This window comes from Amphibalanus amphitrite, unplaced genomic scaffold (assembly GCF_019059575.1).
Source record: "Amphibalanus amphitrite isolate SeventyFive unplaced genomic scaffold, NRLGWU_Aamphi_draft 000400F_arrow, whole genome shotgun sequence".
NCBI lineage: Eukaryota > Metazoa > Arthropoda > Thecostraca > Balanomorpha > Balanidae > Amphibalanus > Amphibalanus amphitrite.
In genome coordinates this window covers 161601-185244 of record NW_024881894.1, presented here as the reverse complement: position 1 = coordinate 185244, position 23644 = coordinate 161601, and the positions used below count along the sequence as shown (strand labels likewise).

At 57.9% G+C, this 23644-nt stretch overlaps 1 protein-coding gene across 1 annotated transcript in view; it reads left to right on the top strand.

The window, feature by feature from the left end:
* The first annotated feature begins 4701 nt into the window (after window positions 1-4701).
* Window positions 4702-23644, top strand: part of LOC122390547 (transcription factor Sox-7-like) — a 58920-nt gene continuing 39977 nt past the window's right edge. Inside the window, exons 1-2 of the mRNA XM_043383611.1 lie at window positions 4702-4876; window positions 13472-13882. Coding sequence (XP_043239546.1) covers window positions 13480-13882 — 403 coding nt within the window. The 5' untranslated portion in view covers window positions 4702-4876; window positions 13472-13479. The remainder of the gene's footprint in view (window positions 4877-13471; window positions 13883-23644) is intronic.

Here is a 23644-nt window from a genome sequence, read left to right as displayed (position 1 = left end):
GTGACAAACGGTAAACGGCATCGGATACGCACGGTCAAGATCTACAATTTTTACTAAGGTCATTTTCAGGTCAGGTCAAAGATGACGTCACAGGGGTCGAAAAAGTCAAAATGGCGGCGCTAGATATGGAGAGAGTTTTTCTCGAATAACTTTCGAATTAGTCAAGATAGGAACAAACTAAGGGCATCATCGTGATCCTCTCGTCAATCCGCATCGAATGATATATATATATATATGTTGACCTCGCAAGGTCAAGGTCAAAGGTTGACCTCAGGTCACGTGACCTCGAGGTCATCATGTATATCATTCGATGCGTCTTGACGAGCTGAACACAATGAGACCATCCACGCGTCTGTATCTTGTTCCTGTACGGAGTTATTGGCCAAAAACCTTTGGTGACCTTTGATGACGTCACATGACCTCACAGCTGCCCAACTGCAAAACAGACCTCAAGGTAGTGAAGGTTGATCGTATATGAAGTCATGTATGGTATATGGGGCCATTCCGACCCGTTTTAGTGGTAAAAACAGGGAGTTGATTTTTCCCCCATTGACTTATAATGGGGAGGTCGCGAAACTGACCTGACCTTAGGTCACCGATATCAAAATTCCGAGATATACAAATTGCACATGCTGGTACCCTAACTAAAGCCTGAAGAGAAGAAATTGATCGGTCAAAAACTCTAGCTTTGGCGTGATTGCAAACTTTTCTGAGGTAGGGTCACCAAACCGCCTCTGGTGACCTGACCTGAGGTCAGATCAACTCAAAATTTTCTCAGACATGTTGCGTAGAAGCCTTTTAGGAAAAGTCAGAAAATTTGAGCTTCCTAGCTCAACGCGTTTGGGAGAAATAACCAAAAAACCTCAGGGGGGGGGGGCTCCTGAGGCCCCCCACCCAGGAATAGGGTTAAAGGGACACTCCCACCTTAACATTAGTTTTGAGTTGAGATAGCCCAATTGGTGGCCATGGCCTGCAAATACCGGTTTGGGCACTCACAACATCGACAAATGCTTTAATTCGGAGATATGGAATTTCAAACTTGCAGTTTTCGGATTCTAAGGGGCTAGTGCATTGGTATGCCCCTTAGAATTTGTGACGTCAGCGGAGATCTAACGATTTTTAAATCTTTTACTAAAACGTTTGGTAGCACGCGGTGGTATATGCTGCTTTGCGCGCAACAAATGCCGCACTTTCAAATAAAGTCGCTAGGAACAGCGGAGATCCCAAAAAGTAAACAAAAGTAGAAGTTAAATATCTTGAAAACCGGTGAATATTTTTCGATGAAATTTGGTAGATATTCGTTTTCGCTCTTTCGGAACCGAGCGACATCACTTTCGTGCCAATTCATTAACTTTTTTGAAGGTGGGAGGATCCCTTTAATATACAAAACATCGCATCCACATGGACGTGCATCACAATAAACATCGGCAATGCTTATTGCCAATGCGAGACTGGCGTCCGTTTGATTTTCCTTCCTTCTGAGAGGAACTCGAACGGAATCCGCCCGCAACAAAAACGCTGGCACTCGTCCACTGGACATTTTGCTGAAAGGCGAATGTAAAAACTGGAGACTCCACGGGGATTTACGGTATCTGATGGGTGTCTTTGCATATCAACAATGACATAAGGCAGCATTGCACTGTCACCCTGGACACATTGTTAAACGGCGCCCGGTGTTCAACACAGGATCCTCCTCATGCATAGCAATGACTGATACTGCGATCAGAGCGTACACGCCCTTTCAATCATTACAAGTACGACAGAGAATGACACGACTAAACCGAGGCGATACGCGAAGTAATTGCTTTTTAGATGTTTCATAGGTACTGGCATTGAGAGCTACTGGTCATCGGACGGTCGGTTGCTGTTCAGTGCTCAGTATTCACGTTTTCACTTGACTGTTTTTTATTATTGCACCTGAGTAACTAGGTACTGCTGGCCAGGTGTATAGGTTGTCACCTAAATCACCGTTATTTCAGTTAGCGATCTGGGTTAACCCAAACACACAGTTGTATGCTCATCAGTTAAATGGCGGGCCGGCAGAACCAGCCGAGTGAAGGGGAGGGGGATTTTATCGCGGGCAATCAGTCAACAGCGGGCTCGGTGCGTGCGGTGGCGGTGACGCGCTTCCTGGCGCAGCTTTAACGAGGTGCGCGCCTATGTTGGGAAACCTTGAGCGCGTGCGGTTGGGCAAGAAGCCTTGACTCTTTCGGCGAGATGCAGTTTTGCTGGCGAGGGGCACGGGAGTGGAACAGCAGCTCACGCAAGCGCGAGCGCCGCTCATTATCCGCCCCAGGGCCGGCCGGGGCGCGCCAAAAACATCCGAGCTGCGGCGCAATCACGGCGCGCGCGATGGGCGATTTCATGGTCAATGACGGCGGCCGCCGCTCGTGGCTGAGCGCTGTGGGCCGGGGCGGTGCCCGGCGGGACAGTTTGACTCGCAGAGCGGTGGGTGCGCTGCAGACTCCAGACTGACTTGTTTGGATCAGGTGGTTTGCTGTGCTCTAGTTGGATGGTACTCTCCACAGACTGACGGCGCTGTGCCCCGAATTAGATTACTCAGTGTGATGGACGGACGTAGCCGTCAAACTGTGACCTATCCGACAGCCAGAGGCTCTCGCTGTGATTTCGTCACGCGACCCGGCGCCGGGGATCGCGTTTGCGGCATCACGCCTCGCGCAGTTGCCGACCCGAGGCCCGGCTGTCGGCCATGTTGGAGTCACGGAGCTGTCGGACAGCTCGGCAGCTGTCACAGCAGACAGCTGCCGACCGAGACTCGGCTGTCAGCCATGTTAGAGTCAAGAGCTTTAGAATTATGAGAACTGCTCTAGTCGGCGTGGAGGTGGCATGAGGACTGAGGAGGAGGGTAGGTTGGATTGCTACATGCTTCATCGTTGACTGAATTTTTATGAACGGTCAGGAAAGGGAAGATAAGATTTGAGCTCCACTATGTATGCCAATGGATAGTTCTGACTCTTTTAAAATCGTCACTTTTTTACAGGTAGAAATGTAGATTTCTCAAGGGCAAATGGCGATAAAACTCCTTGCTCTGTTACATGATATGTCCGAGTCCAGATATGACAAAAATATTATAAGCTAAAATTTTGAATAACTGTAACAAACGTATTAAAACTAAAAATTGACGAAGCAACTTACCTTTATTTCTCTGATCGTCGGAGATATAATAAATAGTGCACTCGCACTTGCGTTGATAATTGTCCGTTGCTTTGTCCGATGTTTTAGGGCCCTGCTTTTCCTAATTCAGCATTGATGACGTGAAAATGAAACACGCGAACTGAGTGTACGCCCAAGCTTCTGAGCACCCATGCTTGGGATCACGTACGGCTAAAACAAATTGTTCGTTATGCGTGTTTTAATTTATTAAAGTTGAACTGAACTAAAGATCGTGGACTTGACAATACTCAATTCACAAGCACGAAAGTAATCTTAAGTTTTCAAAGCTGGCGTAAATCAATGTCACTTCTTGCTTTGTCGGACTTTTCAAAAGCTCTTTCCGTGCTTCTGTCACCAAAGCGTTCGTTTCGTTTTTTCTTATCCTTAACTGTTTTGCTATACGTTTGAAGAATTGCATCTTGTTCATAGTCTACATATATTTTCTTTTTATCACCAGAGCTATTTAGGTGTGATGATTCCTGTTTTACCACATTAAGTAGAATTTGCGAACTTTCTAAAATCTTCTGGTAAGCCTTATCAGTTTCAACGATAATTCTCTCATATTCTTCCTTTAGTTGGATCTTCTTGGCCAGGCTCTCGTTGATCCTAGTGAGAGTTTCACTCAGGTTGTGAATTTGTGACTGAAGTGCTCTCTTTTCTGTCTCTTCTTTTCCTATTTGATCTTGAAGAACTGCTCTTCGGTATCTAAGTTCTTCTACAGTTTTCACCAATTCATTGTTGTAAGTTTGTAAATTTGGGCCGTGCTTGGACGACATACTGTGATTTTGCAGCCTTGCACAGAGAACAGAAACGAAACTGTTCGCATCGCTGAGAAAGGAAAACAGCCCAGCAGTTTATTTTTATTTTGCGTCGCGGGGGCTGTAATGCATGCATCTTCTTATTCAAATATGCCTGGAATTACGACCTCATGAAAGTGAAGCGAACTTATTAAACAACTTAAGCTGTTGAGTTTTATTATCTTTCCTGAAGATTTTAAGTTACCAAAAAAGATACATTGATATTGCAAAAATGACGAGCACAAAAGGCTTTCGCTGTTACATCTAACATAAATAGCTGCTCGCCCCAGCCGATCTCGCCGGGCCGTCGTCTCTCTGACGCTGTCGCTCCTGTCCTTTGCCCGTGTCCCGCCCTCCCGCCGCGCCCCGCCGAGCAGGCGTCCTCTCCCTCCTCTCCGTCCGCCCCGCCCCGCCCCCTCTCGTCTCGGGCGCGTCTGCCGGCGCGACGCGCGGCGATGGCCCGGTATGCATCTGACCGCAGCCCCGGGGAGTCTGCGCCGCCGACCCGCGCGAGAAATGGCACATCACAGTTTAAGGTAGCCATCTTCTATCTCTGTCCGGCATCCAAAACCTGGGTGTTTGCCAGGCCCGTCCTCCACATTAATATCGCGCCCGGCGCCGCGCCCAGCCTCCCGCGCTGGCTCCGCCCGTCATCTCGGCGGCGGCCAATGGGCGCCGGCGGCGCGGTCACGTGACGCCGGCCGGAGCGGCCGCCCGGCGCGGCGGCGGCGGGGCTCAGACGGGCCGGTGTCGGGCGGTGGATGGTGGTGCCGGACTGTGTGTGCCGTGGTGATCGGGACCGTGCGCGTCTCTCTAGGACTGTCTGGCGGCGCGGCGCCGTGAACTGACCGACTACAGAGCCTGCTCTGCTCTCCTGCTGGGGAGCACAGCGCCGCAGCACCCACGTGAGTTGCACGGCCGTGGATCGGGAGGGGGCCCGGTGGCCTGCGGTTAGACACGACTGCATCCTGCAACTGCACGGTCGCTGTCGTCTGCGGTCCGCGCCGTGCCGGGCTCGGCTGCAGAGTTCACTGCCACTCCGGGAAACCTTCCCATGTCCGGGCAGATTTCGGTGTGACGAGCCGGCCAAAAACCCGCCCGACCTCGTGTGAAAATCCGTCGCCGAGTGGGCTCAGTCTGAAATCGGGTGGTGCGCCACAGCACCAGGGCTGTTTCGGCGGACTCGCTGCGTAGCTTAGAGTAGGCCCTTTTTTCTGCATTCTTATTGTGCATGTACTTAGGTACTCCGTGTGTAGATGCGTCGGCATTTTTGCATGCGGCATTTGCCCAGTGATGCGTGTTATATAAATAATATTTAATCTTCAACTTCCGGTCGTTCCTTTAATTGAAAAAAAAAATGTCAGGCGAATCCCTGCTAAGCTTCTCTGCTATGGTCCGCTATTAAGCTTTCATGTAATTTTTCAGTATCTTTTCTAAAAATTATTAATGGGGTAAGCGGCTGCACGCCAAAAGATGCTACCAAACCAAAATTCATGATTGCATGTAGATATATGGGTTCCATGGGGAAGTGACTGCTCCATCCGCACTGTTTGTTGTTGTTTTTAGCATACCAAGTCTTCGCGTTGAGAGGCCTTTTTCGTTTAATTTTACTGCGGTTTGTATGACAAGTTATCAGTTACTGAGACGTCATTTTTGCAGATCCAAACTAGGGCTAAAAATATAGTCTGGCAGATTTGAAGGGAGGGGGTATCAAGAGCGAACGTGGGGACTGGAGCGGCTAAAAGTAGCCTTTGCAGTGCGGTGCGCGGTGCACACCATGCTGTTTTTTTTTTTCCCGAGAGTCGGCCTTATTGAATTTTCCCCATAGATGGCTGAGTGCTGCGGTCACTGCACTCAGTCGAGACCTTCAGGTGTGGCCGAAATATCGGCTTTCCCCCGCTGGAACAAGGTTGACCCTATCTGAAATAATAACCATAGATATACAATGGCAAGCCGCGTATTTGATGCACTCAAATAGCCTATGCATGTAACTCTGATAGTATTCTACACGGCTGTGTCTATATTTAGGGGATCGCGTTCAAATCGTACTTTATAATCGAAATAGAAACAGTATGTGCCACGTTTCGTACCAATCAGCAAGGAATTGGACATTGCATGTGGCCCTGTTTTGAGTCTGTTGGCTGTCGAATTCATCAATAGCGGCACGCGGCGTTCACCGCTGCCTGCCGCCGAGTGCCAGCCTCGGCATAACTGCATCGGTCATCACACGAACACGCCACACGCCGGTGGCGGCAGCTAACACGGACGGTGGGCGGTGTGGCCTCTGTGCCGTCCAGCCCCGCTCCCTGGCCCGCCCCCAGCCCCCTGTACCCCACACCCAGCCCCGCGGGCCGGGCCGGGCTGCGCTGACCCTTGGACGGGACCGGAGCCCGGAACCTGACCCGCGGCGCCCCGCGCCCGGCCCACCGACAGACCCCGGCACGGTGCGCGCCCCGGCACGGCGCCGCCGCTGAGGCATGCCTCATTTCCCGGATAGCCCGGGTGCTTATGTGTAATCTACGGGGTGTTCTAGGGCTGAAACATAACTGCTGCTTTGTATCGTATATTTGCATAGATCGTACATTTGCCGGCGCCCGTTTAATGTAACGTTGTTCGGACCAAACCACGGGAATGTGTGGGCCGCGGCCGTACCCTACCGTAGCCGAGCCGTGTCGGTGCCGTGTGTGCCGTAGCCACGGCCGCAGCCGTGTGAGCAGACTATACGCCCGGCTTGGAGATCAGCCGTGGTGGGGCCGCAATAACCGTGTGCGTCGCTAGGACCATCTATCTCCACTTCTAGCACTACCGGCCGAGCCGGTCAGATGCGCTCGTGCAACGAATCAATAGAGAAAAAGTAGTACGAGAATAGGTCACACAAAATCACCACTTGTTTCAAACTCTCTTTCATCTCGGTGGTGTGTCGTATACACCGCGGCTCGTGCAGTGCCGTGCAGTACTGTTCTGGCCGTGCGGTGCCGTTTTAGCCGCGCCGTGCGCCGTGCCGTCCGTGCCGAGCGGCGCCGTCCGTGCCGTGGCCGGTCCGCCGTGCGGCGGTGGTCGGGGTTTATGTGCGGCCTTACCGGCCCGCCTCGGGGCGGCGCGGGGTACCGGGGCGGCCACTGCAGCTGTGCTGATTTCAGCCGCCCGCCCAGCCGCTCACCGACACAGCATGATCAGCAGCGCTGCCCGGCATCTGCAGGAGAAGGAATCAATCCGTTAGCACCCATTATTGATGGCAGTGACTGGGCAAAACGAATTCCAACAGTCTCTATGCACATTGCACAACATGCCATTTCTTAGCCCATCCCTCACTACCTTACAACTCTGTCAGATATTTACCATCAGCACATATTTAACAATATGGTGATATGGCATTTGACGTGTGTTTGTTCTAATTGGTACCAGCCTAATCTAGTGCCCTGCCGCGAAAGCCGCTGTGAGCCGCACCTGTTGCCGCGGGGAGGGAGGGGGAGCCTGTAGAGCGAAATCCAGACGGGGAGGGAGGGAGGGGGCACCTGTAGGGCAAAATCCAGGCGGTCACGAGGGGAGCCGTGCGCTGCGGTGGAAACGGGAAACGCACCTGTTACTGGGGAAGACACGGGACACCTGTACTGAATGGTGTTGTGAATATACAACTGCACGCAGACAATAAGCAGAAGGGCGACGGCAGATTCAATGGCTTAGATTGGTAACGGCTGGTGACTAACATGGTCATTTTCAGATGAACCTGATTGAGATAGCGATGCAATAAACCTGCATAATGTGGTGATAAAAATTGTACCTATATAACTTTTGGAAAGATGAGTGAGATCATATATGTAAACAAACAAAGAGGCACATCTTGTGCCGACTACCGAGTGATTTCAACAAATGTTCGCGGCTACGCTCAGCAAGATTTTCACAGTGGCAATCTCGGAGTAGATTTCACTATACCTTCTCCATGTTAACTTTTTAAGAAATTATTTGACAATCAGAGACATTTAATTACGTTGACAATGTGCGCACTTGTACAATCGATTGACACTACGGCTAAGCTCGAGGGTTACATTGCCACAGAGATTAGCATTGAGCACGCGTCTTTTCATCGCCTTTATTTGGGAATTTACATAAGATCTCAGAAATGGAAACCCGCAATGTAATTGTCATTTCTGCTTTTAGCACAATCATGTGGTGTTGTGTTAGCGCTCCAATCAACCCTGGCTATCTGTTGTAGTTTGCTACTGTAAAGCACAATTCTTTGTGCATGCACGGCTACTGTTGGCCACAATTAGGTGCGGCCCGTATCGATGGCTGGTCTCCATCTGGGTCGTTAGCCGGCGCCGATGACTTGTTTCGGCCGTCCCGGGACGCACGCAGGCCAATTTTCCGCCGACGGAAGTTCCGTGACGACGCGGCACGGGACACTTTTTCGGAAAATCCAGACTGTTAGAGCCCAACATGCGACATTTGCCGGCGCGGAAAAAAAAAACACCGGCTGTCACTTGGTGTCGGGTGCATGCATGGCACCGTAGTATTCTAAGTACGGCGGCGGCGCCGTGATTCACGAAGGACGTCCCGGGTCGGGCGGGAACCGCTCACGGTCCCGGTACTTCTCGCAGGAGTACCTACCGGTACCGCTGGTACCGGTACAGTGGACGGCGTCACGACTGCTCGATAGCAACAAATTGGCGGTATTTGATAACATGTTGTCAAGCTCGTAATCTAAAGTTGACGTCGACTGAGTCTTGACAGTGATCCGGTTATTTTTGTTCGTTTGTCCGAGTTAAAATTTTCTGTTCATGTGAACCATTTAAGCGTTGCTTAAAACGGCTTAAACATACCAGCCCATTGACGTAAGCGAACTGGGAATTATATGTAATTGGGCGTGCTAATCAAAAGTAAAGGAGTTGAGGACGGTTCATTGCCGCGTACCTGTGATGTGACGCTGTAACAAAGATATTTTACCCACACGGTGTAGCAGGTAGCATTCTGACCTGCACTACCACTCTACGAAGCACAACAATAATTCGCTGTTGTTTCCCCTGGCACTTGTAGAGCTGAGTTGGTGATTTCTCCGAGACCACAATAGGGTATATCCCCGCCGCTGAGGCCGTGCCGTGTTGCGCTGACTCGGCGGGGCCTGGCCTCTCAGACCCGGGTCCTCCCGGGCCGGGGGGGGGGGGTCAGTCGGGTCTGCGCTGACCTCTGACCTCAGCGGCACGTCATCAGACGGCGCTGAGCGGGCAGTGTGGTCCGCTCGGTATTGTCTGCCTCCGGTCCCTCGGCCCGGTCCGTCCCCTGCCGACCCAGAGCTGACCGGTCTGTGTCCCGTCAGCGGCTGAGGCTGCAGGGTCACCCGGCACCCGGTGACACCCCACTGGACCGCCGGCTGCGTCAGGGAACTCCTGACGTCACCAAACACACGGCGTCATCAGCAGGCCGCCCTGGATCACCCGCGGCCGCGGCCAATCGTCGGCACTCATACAGTTCATCGGTCTCATTATACGCCTGAAACTTGGACACGTGGCAATATTGTGCTACATGTCTGATGAAAAACTTCATCATCAACTTGTTTTGAGCTCGCGTTTACTTTTGCCCGTTTACATCAGCGTATTCCAAGATCACGCGGTCTCAATTAATCATGGCTGACACCGAGCCCGGCACCCGTCTGACCGACTCGAATCACATCCCTGATATCGAGTTACAAACAGCAGCATAATTGAGCTGTGGTCGGCGACCTATTCCTTTGCCTCGGGTCGAGATGCGCACTGAATTTCAGCAGCACGTATCGTGTCTCGCTGTAAATTTTATCTTTTAAAACCCCTGACGCTGTAAGAAGAAGCACGAACATTGAACATTGCTCAAACGCCAAATTTCTGGTAAGCCTACATAGAAGTGGATGCTGCTGCTAAGCTGCCAGAGCCATCTCAGAGGAGTGCTGGGCGGTGACCGGTCTCATGCGGCTTCGACTACCGTTCCCAGAGGAATCGCGAGCTGCTCCGCTGCCCCACCGTCCCGTCCACTGTCCCCAGAGGACCGCCGCCCGTCCCACCGGTCCCCAGAGGACCGCCGCCCGTCCCACCGTCCCGCCGCGCCGCGCCCGGCCGGGCCGCGTCACTCCAGATGTGTCAGCGATAGCCCCAGAAACACGCGGAAAGCCGGACTCACCCGCAAAAAGACATTGTGCAATGTCGACCGGCGACTGCAGGTCGTCCGTACAGGTTGTATGCAGGCCTTATCTCATGCGCCATCTGCCGTCCCGCTCCCCAAGATAAGGATGATTTAGAGCAGAGCGTGTTCCGGTCGCGGGGCGTGACCGGCCCGGAGGGAGGACCTACTACACGCCGCTCGGACCGTGTGTGAGACTCGGCCGCTAACGAGCGTCCCCCTGCCAGATCTCGACCCCGTTCACTTTGCACGCTCGTGTAAAACAACAAAATTACATGCGAGCTGTTCTGCAAAAAAAAAAGATGAACATCAACCAATTTCTTGCAACATATGCTCGGAACTATCCAACCATCACACTTCGCTCCTCAGCTGTCGTCAATAATCTGTTCCGCATGTTACGTGTTTTGTTGTTCGACTCTGCATCCTCCAGCCGTCTTGTCTTACCTCCGATGACTCGTGCCTCCCCGCGAGGGATTCGCGTCCCCGCCCAGCACCACCCACTGATATTCAGCAGTAGGGCGCCTCTGAGGTGGCCCTGTGACCCCGGCACCACCCCCTCTGCTATCCAGTAGTCTCTGCGGTGGCCTGTGACCCGGCGCCTCCACCGAACCCTTTGTGACACGTGTCTGCGGTGTATCTGCAGCGGCGGCTCGCCATTACCGCCTGTATCGGACCGCCCCCGGCGCCACACCGCCACATCATCACTTCTATAATTAAATAACGATTATCGCCGGGATCTGCGGCCGGCCGACGGGGCGTCTGGGCGCCCGCCCGCGCCCAGGGTGTCGATAGCACGTGTCATCGGCCACCGGCGACCCGGCGGCAGCCCGGCGCCCCGCCGGCCGGCCAGGGAGGGGCGCGTGCCGCCGGAGCCGCGGCCGGCAGGGCGCCGTGCAGATGACTGAAACGTGACTCGGGGAGCGGCACTGTGCCGCCCTACGGCCCGCGGTTGGACGGGCGGAGAGGGTGGAAAACAGGGAGGGAGTCGCCGGAGTGACCGGCCGACACGGCCCCGCACGGTGTGTGGTATAGCTTCGCGTCGAGCACGGCACGGCGATGTACATCATTCTGCAAAGAACTTGAAGCAACGCTAATGAGATAGTGTTGTCTGCATCTAATTTCATATTTCAAATTGATAAAGATGTGAAGGCTTCATGACAAATAACAAGACATTGTGCTAAGCGGAATTTTCGATGCTTCTGAAGGTCAGATCACATCAGTCCAATCAAGTAATATGATCTACCGCACTATACTACCCGAACTGATAAGACAGCTGGCATCCCCGATCGGACGTCGTTTCCTTTCCGGCCGGAAACTGCCGGCGGGCATCAAAGGGCCGCCGGCCCGACACCGGCCGTCCACCCGGCCCGACACCGGCCGTCCACCCGGCCCGACACCGGCCGTCCACCCGGCCCGACACCAGCCGTCCACCCGGCCCGACACCGGCCGTCCACCCGGCCCCCAACACAGGGAGTCTACCCGGCCCGACACCAGCCGTCCACCCGGCCCGACACCGGCCGTCCACCCGGCCCGGCACCGGCCGTCCACCCGGCTCCACACCGGCCGTCCACCCGGCCCCCAACACAGGGAGTCTACCCGGCCCGACACCGGCCGTCCACCCGGCCCGACTCCGGCCGGCCGTCCACCCGGCCCGACTCCGGCCGTCCACCCGGCCCGGCACCGGCCGTCCACCCGGCTCCACACCGGCCGTCCACCCGGCCCGGCACCGGCCGTCCACCCGGCTCCACACCGGCCGTCCACCCGGCCCCCAACACAGGGAGTCTACCCGGCTCGACACCGGCCGTCCACCCGGCCCGACTCCGGCCGGCCGTCCACCCGGCCCGACTCCGGCCGTCCACCCGGCCCGACTCCCTGCAGGACTTTCTGTCGGCTTCTCTGCAGCGCACCCGCTTCATCCGTCGTGTGGTAATGCTGGCCGCCGCCGCACCTGCGCGACGACGCCGGCCTTCCGACGGTGCAGACCCCGGGGAACTGGGCGCAAACTGGGGCGGATCCTGGAGCCTTTCGGGGTAAACCCTTCGGTCCACCGGCCGGTCCCGCGGCGCCGTCCGCCCGAACGGTCGTCATCCCCGTTCTTTCTGTGGTCGAGGACTGCAGGCAGACATACTGGCCGCCGCTCTCCAAAGCTGCGACAAAGCTGACCAAAGCCCATGAGTAGGAAAATCGCCTCTGCTTCGTGTGTCTCGATTTTTATCGCGTCCACTCGTCGCGCCGCGTTGAGTCAGAAGGAAAGATGATCGCAGAAGTGTGCATTGGCTGTTACTCGATGCACACAAGAAGGGAAATGAATCCGTATTTTATTGCGAACAATAGGCGCTGGCAGTTCAAAGAGACTCATTCATTGTGGTCCTGACTGGGGTTAACAGACTCGGAGCATCACTTTTGTTATTGGTTCAAACCGGTTCGTGTACGGATAATGCCCAATTTACCTTCCAGACATGCGTAATGCTTCGACCTGTATTTGATGAGTATGGGCAACTTTGGCACCTTATCACTTATGCAGATAAGATGAATACAAATTAATCTAGTCAATTGAGGCTTGTTATACACGGTGTCCCATATGTTCAATGTAGCGCGTATTTTAACGAAAAGTGGTTATCACACGTTCTTTTACCGAGCCTTTGGATAGCGACAGTAACCATTGCCTTCAATGGTTATCATCATTGCCCTGAGCAGCCGTACACCCCAGCTGTCCACTGTTCGGTGTGGCGGTAACGACCACTGAATGTGGCGTGGGAGACGCGCCATCTGCCGCCGCCGCGCCGCCGCTCGCCGCTCTGTGACAGTTGTCTCTCCCTTCGACCGGGTGGTGCGCCACGGGAGAGCCGGTTCGGTATACCGGACCGCACCGCCGCCGGCAGCGACAGACACTCTCGTTTTCACCCCGAGAGGTGTGTTTGTGGCCAGCCAGCACTTTCAATGTGGGATATTGTGAGGTATGGTACGGACGACTCCGTACACCTGTTCACACTCAACAGGGCGTGTTTGAGACTGGATAAATATAGAATAGTAAAACTGACGCCGCCGGCCGGGCGACAAGGCGCCGTCAGCTCTGTTTACGTTCCATTTCGTCCAAATTACCCGCCCATCCGTCACTCCTGACAAGTTGCCGGCTTACTAACAACCGTAATAACGTCAAAGAAAGTGCTGTGAGTGGTACTGGGAGGCGGGTCGCGCCGGTCACGGCGGGCGGGACCCCCTCCCCCCTCCCCGCCCCAGCTCACGGCTCGGGGTGGTCCCCCCGTCCCAGGCCCAGCAGTGACCGTTACGTCTGTCCGGTTCCCTCTGTCCCCCCGGTCCCCGCTCTGACCGCCCTGTCCCCCTGTCGGCAGGAGTCGGTATGGAGGCGCAGTACATCGCCTCGTCGGCCGAGGCCGAGATGGCCTACTCGCAGCAGGCCATGTACCAGCAGTACTACTCACAGATGGACTACCGCTGCTCGCCCATGGAGATGGGCTACTCGGTGCGTGCCGACGCCGCCGGCGGCGACCTGTACGGCCGCGGCTACATGGGCCACCTGGCGCCCTCCATGGTCGGCGCCGCCGCCAGCTACGACTACAGACTGATGCCGGCCGGCAAAATGTGCGGCGAGCTGCCCCCCGGCGGGCCCCCCGAGAAGAAGGGCAAGGAGGCGCGCATCCGGCGGCCCATGAACGCCTTCATGGTCTGGGCCAAGACGGAGCGCAAACGGCTGGCCGACGAGAACCCCGACCTCCACAACGCCGACCTCAGCAAGATGCTGGGTAAGTGAGCTGCGGCCCCGCCGCCCAAACCGTCCCGTCCCTAAACACTGACCTAGCAGGAGCACCGGGCGCTGGCGGCCCCTGACCCAGTGGGGCCGGACAGGGGCCCGGGACGGCCGACCGACGCCAACGGCGGACATAGCGGCTCCGGCGGGCTCCCGTCGGCTCCCGGCGGGCTCTCGGTGGCTCCCGGCGGCTCACGGCGGCTCCCGGCGAGCTCTCGGTGGCTCTTGGTCCTCCTTTGGTTTACAGGGGCGGACAGTCAGGAAGCTCAGTGCGGGGCCCGCCTGTCGTCCCCAATGGAGACGGATTGTGCGGGCGGGTAATAGCCGCACTGATTACAGGGCGGCTGGGGGCGAGTTAAGTGCCGCAGTCGCTGCCTAATCTCCCCCTATGCTCTGCCGGATGACACAGGCTCCCCCGGAGCCGGGTAACAATGAGACAAATTTGGTGACAGACGATTTTCTCGGCGCCTGACGCGCAGCTGCCGGGTGACACGCGCGGCCCGGCCGGGTCAACCCGTGTCCCGGACAGTTTATTTGCCACCTCCGCCTTTCACTGACGAGCAATTAGCGTCCGCCGCCCTGCATGTTGTCTCCTCATTGTGCAACGGGGCCGCGCTGCGTGAGCTCTATCATAATGACATCGGGCCCGGCGTCGGGCGCGACAGGTCGTGGGAGCTGACCGGCAGGGGCCGGGGGCGCGACCCGCCGTGGCCCGGGCGCCCGGTGGGAGGCGCGTGACGCAGACGGTCGGCCCGGCCCGGCCGTAACTCGTGAGCCGAGCACGCCGCGCGCCGTGGCCGTGGCTCGTGCCCTCGCCAGTTTACTGCTGATGAGCCATGATTATTAGCGACTGTTGAAAGCCAGGTGATTAAGATTTAACTGGCGAGTTCCTGCACGTGGGGCGAGTGTCAGCCGGCTGGGCCAGACCGCATCTGAGAGTGACAGCGGCCCTAACGAACATCCTCCCCATCAGCTGACGGGCGAAAACGGCATAAAGAGCATACGGAAGACGGGTGAAGTCATGCATACATGCTGACCTGTGTTGTTCGTTTGGTGATAATCTGGTAGGTAAGTGGAAGGCATGATAATTACTCGGGTTGTAAAGCATACAAACATGGCGATGTCACGTCGTTTCAAAACTTTTTGCGCAACAACCAGCCACTATCTATGCAGTGTATGAAAAGTTGCTAGGCAAACATAACCTAAGGCCTTACATCAATCCCCAATGCCAATGACTTTCTTCACAAACGAAAGTCAATGGATAACCTGAGTTGCGCCCCATTGTTAACCGTACCGTACCCCGTAGCCCCGGGTTCGTTCGGTGTCCCGTGTCCCCTGGGCCGGCCCTGTGGCTGCTTCAGTGCTGTGGCCGCCCGGTACCCGCCCACCGCCGGCCACAACACCGCATTGTCCCTCGCGCCCGTCCGCACGAGGGGAGCCGGGCCGCGCGGCTCCTCGGGGCCGGCCGGTCCGTCCAGTCAGCAGTACTGAGCGCGGCACATTGCACGTGCTGAGCCGTAACTGGGGCACCCGGAGGTCAGCTGATGACGCTGCACCGCTGTGTGTGTGTTTGTGGGTGTGTTGTATTGGGTGCTGGTCCCCCATCCAGCCGCCGTGCCGGCCGTACACACCAGTTGACTCGGGCTGAGCTCAGTTGAGGCGAGAGCTGGGTCTGAGCGGGGGCGGCGGGGGCGGCCACCCGTCCCAGGCCCCGCCGGCGTCCCCGCCCCCGACTGATTGTGGGAGCCCCTCACTGGGCCAGCAGAGTGTGGGAGCCCTGATTCAGGTGCCTGGGAACGCGCCCCCGTGCCGGCCCCAGACGCGTACCGATTAAATGGAGCCAGAGGATATTGCTCAGCCGCACGCTGATTGCCGGGCTGCGCTCTCAAAAACAAAATTGGGACGCATCGTTACATCAAATATGCTTTTGACATGCTTATCTAGCCAGATGACAAAACGCCTATACACCTTTGCAACGCATCAATTTAAGATTGAGCAATGAGCATGTAAATTCATTAAATTGTATAGCTAGGAGTACAAATAAGGTAATGCAAAAAAAGGCAACGAATAATACACTACAAAGTGTATAAAACTTACAAGTCAAAGGCGACAAGTCTGCTAACAAAATCTCTCCGTGCCAGCCTGTGTGCTGTTTGGAGTCACATCATAGTCAGAGGGCACCCGAATGGATGTCAGAGCACGGGTCTTGCAGCCGCTGAAGTGTCGAATACTAGACGTGTTCTCGCCTTCAGACGGAATGCCTTCAGGGTGTCGAGTTGCCCATTACTGATCAAAACAGGCGGCGGGATCCACAGCGGAGTCCGGCTCAGTGCTCGGTGGCTCGCCCGCGGAGTTACTGGGTCCGGCACGACGGACGAACCGGGAAGCTCTGTCCGCGTCACTCGATTGCCTCAAAACTGGTGCACGCGCGGCGAGACGCGCCGTGTCGCCGTCGCTATCAGATCGGCCGACCCGTGCGACGACAACCCCTCATTTCCCCCGACAGCAGCGCGCCGTCGATAAGGAGAGACGGACGGACCGGCCGGTTTCGCCGCGCCCGGTGACCTGACCCGGCCCGCGGCGCGGCGCGCCATGGCCGCTCCCACCACCAGAGCGGCTGTCCCGGCCGAGGACAGCGCGTCGCGGCCGCCTGTAATGGGTGACCCGGACAGCGGCCGCCGTCGGTCGGCGCCGGTCGGCTCAGCTGGGAGTGGGGCCGCCCACAGGGCCGGAAACGGCCGGGCCGTATGACGACCGGCGCTGAGCGTGCTGTGACGTCCGGCGTCCCACTGGCGTCCCACTCTCACTGGCGTGCGCCGTCCCCCTAATCCGAGCCATTAGCGGCCAGCGCAGCCGGGCGGCCGTATGGAGACATTACCCGTCGGCCGCACGGGGAGCGATGCGTCCGCCGCTTTCGTGATGACCTCGCCGAGTGAGCCGATGTCGCCGAGGTCACAGTGCATGCGGCACGGTGAACCGCCGACCTGGGCCTCGAATTTCGAAAGGGTGGAAAAGTCGCAGACGCCCGTTGATGGAGCCGCGGTAGATGCCATTGGCAGCTGACTAGACAGTCAGTGGACTGGTTTGAATTATGCGATACAATCTGGTCGTAAAACTGAATCAACAGAACCGCTAACATCAAAGTTCAATTCTCGTGTGTCATGCACGTCTGTGCACATTTTCGTTAGGAATCTCATAAAACTGGAAATTTCTGAGCGACTTAGCGTGCATGCACTCTGGTGTGTTCCGTGCTCCGCGCGGTGAGGAGCGACCACTCCCGGTCGGTCGGATATTTCTCCATCGCTGTGACAAACCGGGACAAGATGTGGGCTTATCCACTCTGCGTGACCCCCCCCCCCCCCCCCCCGCCCGTGGAGGCCCGCCCTGTTCCGAGGCCGGCATCGCAGAACTATCGGCAGTCTGGAAATCGAGACGAATTAGCCAGCTGACATCATGCCGGTGATAAATCACTGGGGCGGGCCTCCCTCCGTTCAGCGGCATGACATGCGCGCGCGGCTCAGCTCGGCCGGCGGTCCCGTGACGTCCGAATCACTGTCAGCACGGCCCGCCGTGCCGGTCCACCGCTGTGTCAGCCAGGATTGGCGGCCTCCTCTCTAATGGCGGAAAGTCAGCTATTCTAAACGGTCGCCCGCTATGCATACTGTCTGACCGTGCTGAGGAGAGCTCCGGCAGATGCCATGCCGGCAGCGCGCGGTTGGAATCGCTCCTCGGTCAGCCGTCGATGGTGCTGGCGGTGGGGAAAGACATGAGCCGCAGCTCGGCCCGGCCTGGACGTGTTCCGAACCGGCCGGCGGTTGCAGACCAGCCGTACACTGCAGAACACGGGATGGCCGGTGTTCTGTACTGCCGCGCTGCAGACCTGCCTGCCCGCCGGACCTTGGGGCCGCTGCAGCTCCACTTCTTTTCCGCGGCGCAGCGGCGGCGTTCCTGGCGGCTTAACGAGTACAGCGCGGTCGGTGACACAGTCCCAGTCATGGCCCGTACATTTTTAGCGGCGCAGGGAGCCGGCCTCGTACCTTAAGTTGGCAGGTGATGGCTCACCTGCAGTGCCGTCCCGTGCAACAATGAATTACATATTTGCCTAATTATACCAGACATATCGCACTGCATAATTTGCATAGGACAGAAGCCAGGCCCGACTATTCCCTGCTCACTGCGGACCAGCCGCGCCCGCGGCGCCGAGGGGTGCTGCTCGCACGCCGCCGCCCGTCTCCCGTTGTCACACTGCGGGCCGGCCGGCCGCGGTCGGTCCGGTCGCCCGACGCTCGTCCGCTGGCGTGAGGCCGTCCGGCGGCCAACATTTCCTCCACGTGTCGTGCGGTTACCCCCGGTCCGTGTTGGACTGCCGGCGCGGCCTTCCCTCCCTCCCAGAGTGTCCCCGAGAGTTACCGAGTGTCCGCAGAGTGCCCTCTGGGTGTCCTCTGAGTGTCCGCAGAGTGTCCGCAGAGTGCCTTCTGGGTGTCCGCCGCAGGGTGTCCTCTGGGTGTCCTCTCGGTGATCTTTCCCCACTCACTCTGCTCCAACGATGCCACGAGCTCCCAATTTCCCACTTTTACTGTAATGATGTACGAGTCTTTTTTGCCGACGATGGATTTTCAAGATCATTCACTCGACTGGAATATTTATTTGCTCATGCCCGTTTAGAATGTGGTTGCGTCTTGGAAAGGTCATGCAACCCTCTGTCGTCTTTTTAATACACAACTAAAAAAAACCTAGAGAGTCTTGCGTAGCGCTGGACTTTAAGCGCCGACAGTTCCACCTGATACCTTTCTAAGACGTCATGGGTCGACCGATCGCCGCCCCGGTGACCCTCCATGGTCCAGATATCACGCGCGGCGCGTCGAAATCGTCACATGCGCGTCAGGAATGTGGCACTCTCTCCGCGGCGGCGGCGCCGAGGTTTTGTGGGTCCGGCGGTGGACGGGTGGGCCGGACCGTGCCGGGTCGGCGCCCGGCCGGGCTGTCCTGGCACGCTCCACTGAACTGCGCCGTCCTACTGACAGCGAAACGGGCACCCACCGGGTAACGAGCCACACAGTCGCGTCCGGCGCCTACCGAGCCACCTACCGAGGCGTCACCGCAGCCTATATCGACACCTGACCTTGTCGGGCGGTGACAGCACCGAGCCAATCTGCAGGAATGACGTGCCGGTCAAAAACCGAGGAACGGTTCGTCGGAGTCCTTGGGGCGGCCGTTATTACACTGATGGCACGAAGATGCATGGCAGCGCCTGTTTGGTGATCGGTGGGCGGATATTGCCGAACTGGTCGGGCCGGGGCGGCAGCCGTGTTTGACATACGTAGCGCTGAGCTCGGCACGGAACGGGCCGGTGCACCTTCCCCGATGATCTCATGACCTGGATGCCCCGGTTGTCCCTCCCACCCGGCCTGACGTCACGTGGAGCCCCCTCTCCCAGCCCCCGGTGTCGTCTTGCATCTGAGCACCTCGGGGCCGCGCCGTCCCAGCCCGGACCTGGCGCTCTCAGCTGACTGAGGCGATCGACCCCACTATGGCACACAGCCAGAGCGAGGTCACTGGAACAGCCCGGCAGTCGCTGCCCAGGGCTGCCGGTACCCGGTACAACCCGGGAACACAGGCATCCCTGTGTAGAAACCGGGCCTGCTCGGGATCGCGTGACATTGCTGTCCGCTGACTAACCGGGTCGCGCACAGGCGAACCCGGCAGCGCCCGACAGCGTGCCACGCTAGAGGTCGGACTTTCTGTCGGAAAGCCCGCGGGACGGCCGGCCGTTTCTGAATCTGATCGCCGGCCGCGCCGCGCCGACTGCCGTTTGAGCCGCCGACCCACCGCGCCGGGCCGCTCCGATCCGGTGACGTCACGCCGGGCGGATTGTGACACATCCGCCGAAACACATATACCGTTCGCCCATGTGTCATGCCCCGGCTAGCGTGACCGGTGACCTCATGCACGGCCGAAACCAAAAAGGTGTCTCCCTTTTTCTCGGATCTGTCGTCACTGGCCAGGCCGGAGCGCTTTCTCGTGGGTCTGATCGCACTCACGCTCACGGTAGTTTACATTCACCTTCCCCGTCCCGATCTCAGGCTGTCCCGTCCAGGTCAGTCCGGCCCGGACTGGCCGTCTTTACCGACAGACCGCTGGCTCCCTGGAGGCAGTAACTAGCTCGGACTCCCTAGGGACTCTCCGGAGGTAGCTCGGACTCCCCGCGGACTCTTGGACTCCCTGCGCCGCAGCGCGCCATTTCCGGCACGGTGGAGGCAGGTGGCGCGGTTGCGCGCTGAATCGGCGTACCTCCGGTGGCGGGGTGGGCGTGCATAATGCGGCCTGCTGCAGGGCCCCGTGCACGGCGGGCACGGCGGCCACGTCCGCCGCGCGGCGGGTGGGGCCGCGGCCACTGAATATGGGGCCGTCCCAGTCTGATCCAGTGTCCGCTGGCAGAAACACGAGCCCGAGGCAATTCTCCTTAGAGACCGGGCCGCCGGGCGCCCGAGGCTCTTTTTTACGTGCTATCTGCTGATGCCTCTGGCTCATATCGTCCCCGCGGGGTCTCGGTAGTCCCCCATATCGTCCCCGCGGCGTCTCGGTAGTCACAATGTCGCCGCGAAATCTGACCCGGGAGACAGAGCTCTGCCCGGGGACTGCCGTCGGCGCCGTCAGATTTCAACACTGGATAAGGCACGGAGTAGTCGCATTTCACCACTCACAGCAGACGGTCGGTTAGCTTTGCTCGGAATTATGTTGGGGTTATCTACCAAGTGTGCTCGGTAATAAAAGGTTTCCGCATGAAGCTAATTTTACTCTTACGACTGATCTGGACTTCGGCTATTCTGCGTCATTCACATTGGTCACTCTGATACAGTTTTGATCAGCAGGTCTTCCCCTTTCCCCAGCGTTGTCTGATGAAGGCATCATCGTCGTCACGTATTCATAGTCGCGCCATCAGCCGTTTCTGCCCTCCGCCGACCTCCGGCCTGGATTGAATCACCCCGGGGGCCTCGCGGTGATAGTGTCTCCCCCGCCCACGGTCAGGGGGCGGGGTGGGAGAGTCATCATCACCCAAACCGCAGTCATGGCGGAGCTCCCCCCCCCCCCCCCCCCCTGCAGAGTGACAGCTGACGCCGGCGATCGTATCTGGTGAATATCCGGCGAGAGCGCTCAGCGCGGCCGTCACCGAGTCGGCGGCTGCGCCGCTCACAAGAGCTGCCTCGCCGGCGGTCTTGTCGGACGAGCCGATGGCCCGATAAGCGGTGCCGATCCATTGACCGGCCGCCGCGGTGGTCCGGGGGTCGGGCCCGCCGACGGGACTGTCGAACATCTGCAGTCCGCCGCGGCGGCTGCGTCTGAGGTGGTAGAACTGCTCCGTCTCCGGTACCGCCGAGTGTCCCCTACCTTACGTAGGTTTGGTGATAAGAGGGGTCACTGCGCCGGGCTGCTGGCCGTCTCTGCTGCCTCCCGGTGAAACGTCGAACCGATTCATCCAGTGCAGCTAGCGTTTCAGGCTACCCTGTTTCCGAGCTCTATCCGTTTCTCTCTCCCCGCCATCGCCCTGTCGTTGTGCAGCTGTATCAGGTAGGTACCCCTGTATTCTCTGTCGCTGCGACACTGGTCACCGGCCGGCGGTAGCGGCGGCGGCGGCCGGCGGTAGCGGCGGCGCGTCCTGTCGCCGTCCGGTGCGCCCGGTGACGGCCGGCGCGGCAGATTAGCCCGACGGCCGGCGCTGCAGCGCCGTTCCCACGCCATGGGGACCGGTCCGACGGGGATGCAGCCGGATCGCACCCCCCGCCCGCCGCCCGATTCCCCACCGCCCTACTGCCACATCACACCACCTACCGTCCCAACACCCACCGCCCCGCTGCCAAAAAACCCACCGTTCTAGCCCGCCTGCACCAGCCCACCGTGCACCGCTCACCCCCACCCATCCCACCATAGCACCGTCCCACCGCCCACTGCCCACAGCCCACCTTTCACCCTCCATCCCACCGCCCACCGCCCCCACCCACCGTCACGCGGCTTCTGCACGCCGCTACTGCACGCCGCCGCCGCCGCCGCCGGCAGGGAGTCGATATGCTGGCAGCGGTAATGAGGGGATTTATTGGGAGCCTCCGCGGCGGCCCCGGCTCTGAGCGCCGGTCAGACTCCCACGGCCGGGCGGCGCCGAAGGCTGGGGCAGTCGGTAACCGTGTAACATGCGTCCGCCGTCAGCTGGAGGCGCGGCGGACCAGGGCGTTTGGTGCACTCACCGTACAGGACTCGAACGCCAGTAACCTCTCTCCCCGGAGCGGCTTTACCGAGTGAAACAGGGAATTACCGGCGGGTCGTGCCGGGACACCAGCTCTGTCAGACGCTCCGGTTTTGGAGGGTGACGCGCGCGGTGACGGCACCACCCGGCGGGCTGCTGGTGATAATATCCACATGAAACGGCCTGCCTAAACACGTAACACCGCCTGCCTAGCCATCGAGCACTGCCTCGGTACAGACTCTGGCTGACCGGGTGGAGAGAGCCGTGCCGGCCGGGCTGCCGCCGCGGCCAGACCGCCGGTCATACCGCTGATGGATTAGACCGTGGTCGCCCGGACCGATTTGATTAACGAGCGGGGGGCCGGCCGGCCGTGCAGTGGAGCCAGAGCAGCACCGTGCACTGAGCAGCACGGCCGTGGCCGTGCAGCCGCGGTGTGGCACAGCACCGCCGCTATTGGCGACTGTGTTGGAACGCTGCAAGGGTGTGTATTTGCGCCCATGCATTATTGCGCTACAAATGATGAACTTGGGCTGAAAATCGCATTCGGGGGTGAGGTTACTTTGTTTGAGTTTCAGCTACCTTTCCCCTGAAGCTTTATTGTCATCATCTAAATTGTTGAAGGCGATTCAAATAAAATTGTTCGGAACTTTGAATCGCAATCACCCCTTCGTTACCAGGAAAACAATAATAGCCAAATGATGCAAAAGTTGGAATAAGTTTTACATTATATAGACCAAGAGCATGACACCACTTAGCTGGAACTCCCTTTTAGTGGCTATCTTTTTTACCCGTCGTAACAATGTGGTATCCAACGAACAACATCTAAATTCCGGCTATCCGTTTTGCAATGGCAGCTGCTCGCTTTAGCAACAGAGTAGGTCAACGACATTCAGTTCCCTTCGGCGGGCGTCACACCTTTACGAGAAGTTCCGCATAGTTCCCTGACTGATGTCAGAAGTTTGAGAGAAGGTCCGAGAAGTCTGAACGTTGTCCAACGTCTGTGAGTCGAGGCGCTCACAACGAACACGATGCGCCCAAAGAACTGAAGTGAAAGACGCTGTTGTGTTGAGAGCCGAGTGTTGCTGGTCGTTCGTGACATGCCGGATACACCCTACAACCGCGTGGAAATAATGGAAAAGGCTGGTGACAGCGATAGCCACTTAAATCTGTGTGAGAATCATGAGCTTATCGACGTAACAAATTGATGCGTTCAACATGCGCTGCTCTCGAACTGAGTCGACACACAGCCCGGGGGCACTGTCAATTACGACGGTCATTGATTTCTCGCGCGTGGGAGCGCTGCTTTTGTCCTATACGCTAACGGTGCCGGAGACACCGGGCTGCGGGCCGTTTTTGCTCTGCTGGGCTGGGAGGAAGGCCGGGCGGCGCCGACTACAGTCGCCACTTTGGGTGGCGTTATAGCTCATTGTGCTGGTCAGCGGGGCCGACCGGAGGCACGGCTAGCGGTTCGGCGGGCGGACGGACGGTCCGGATGGTCTCTCCCGGTCCCCCCCCCTC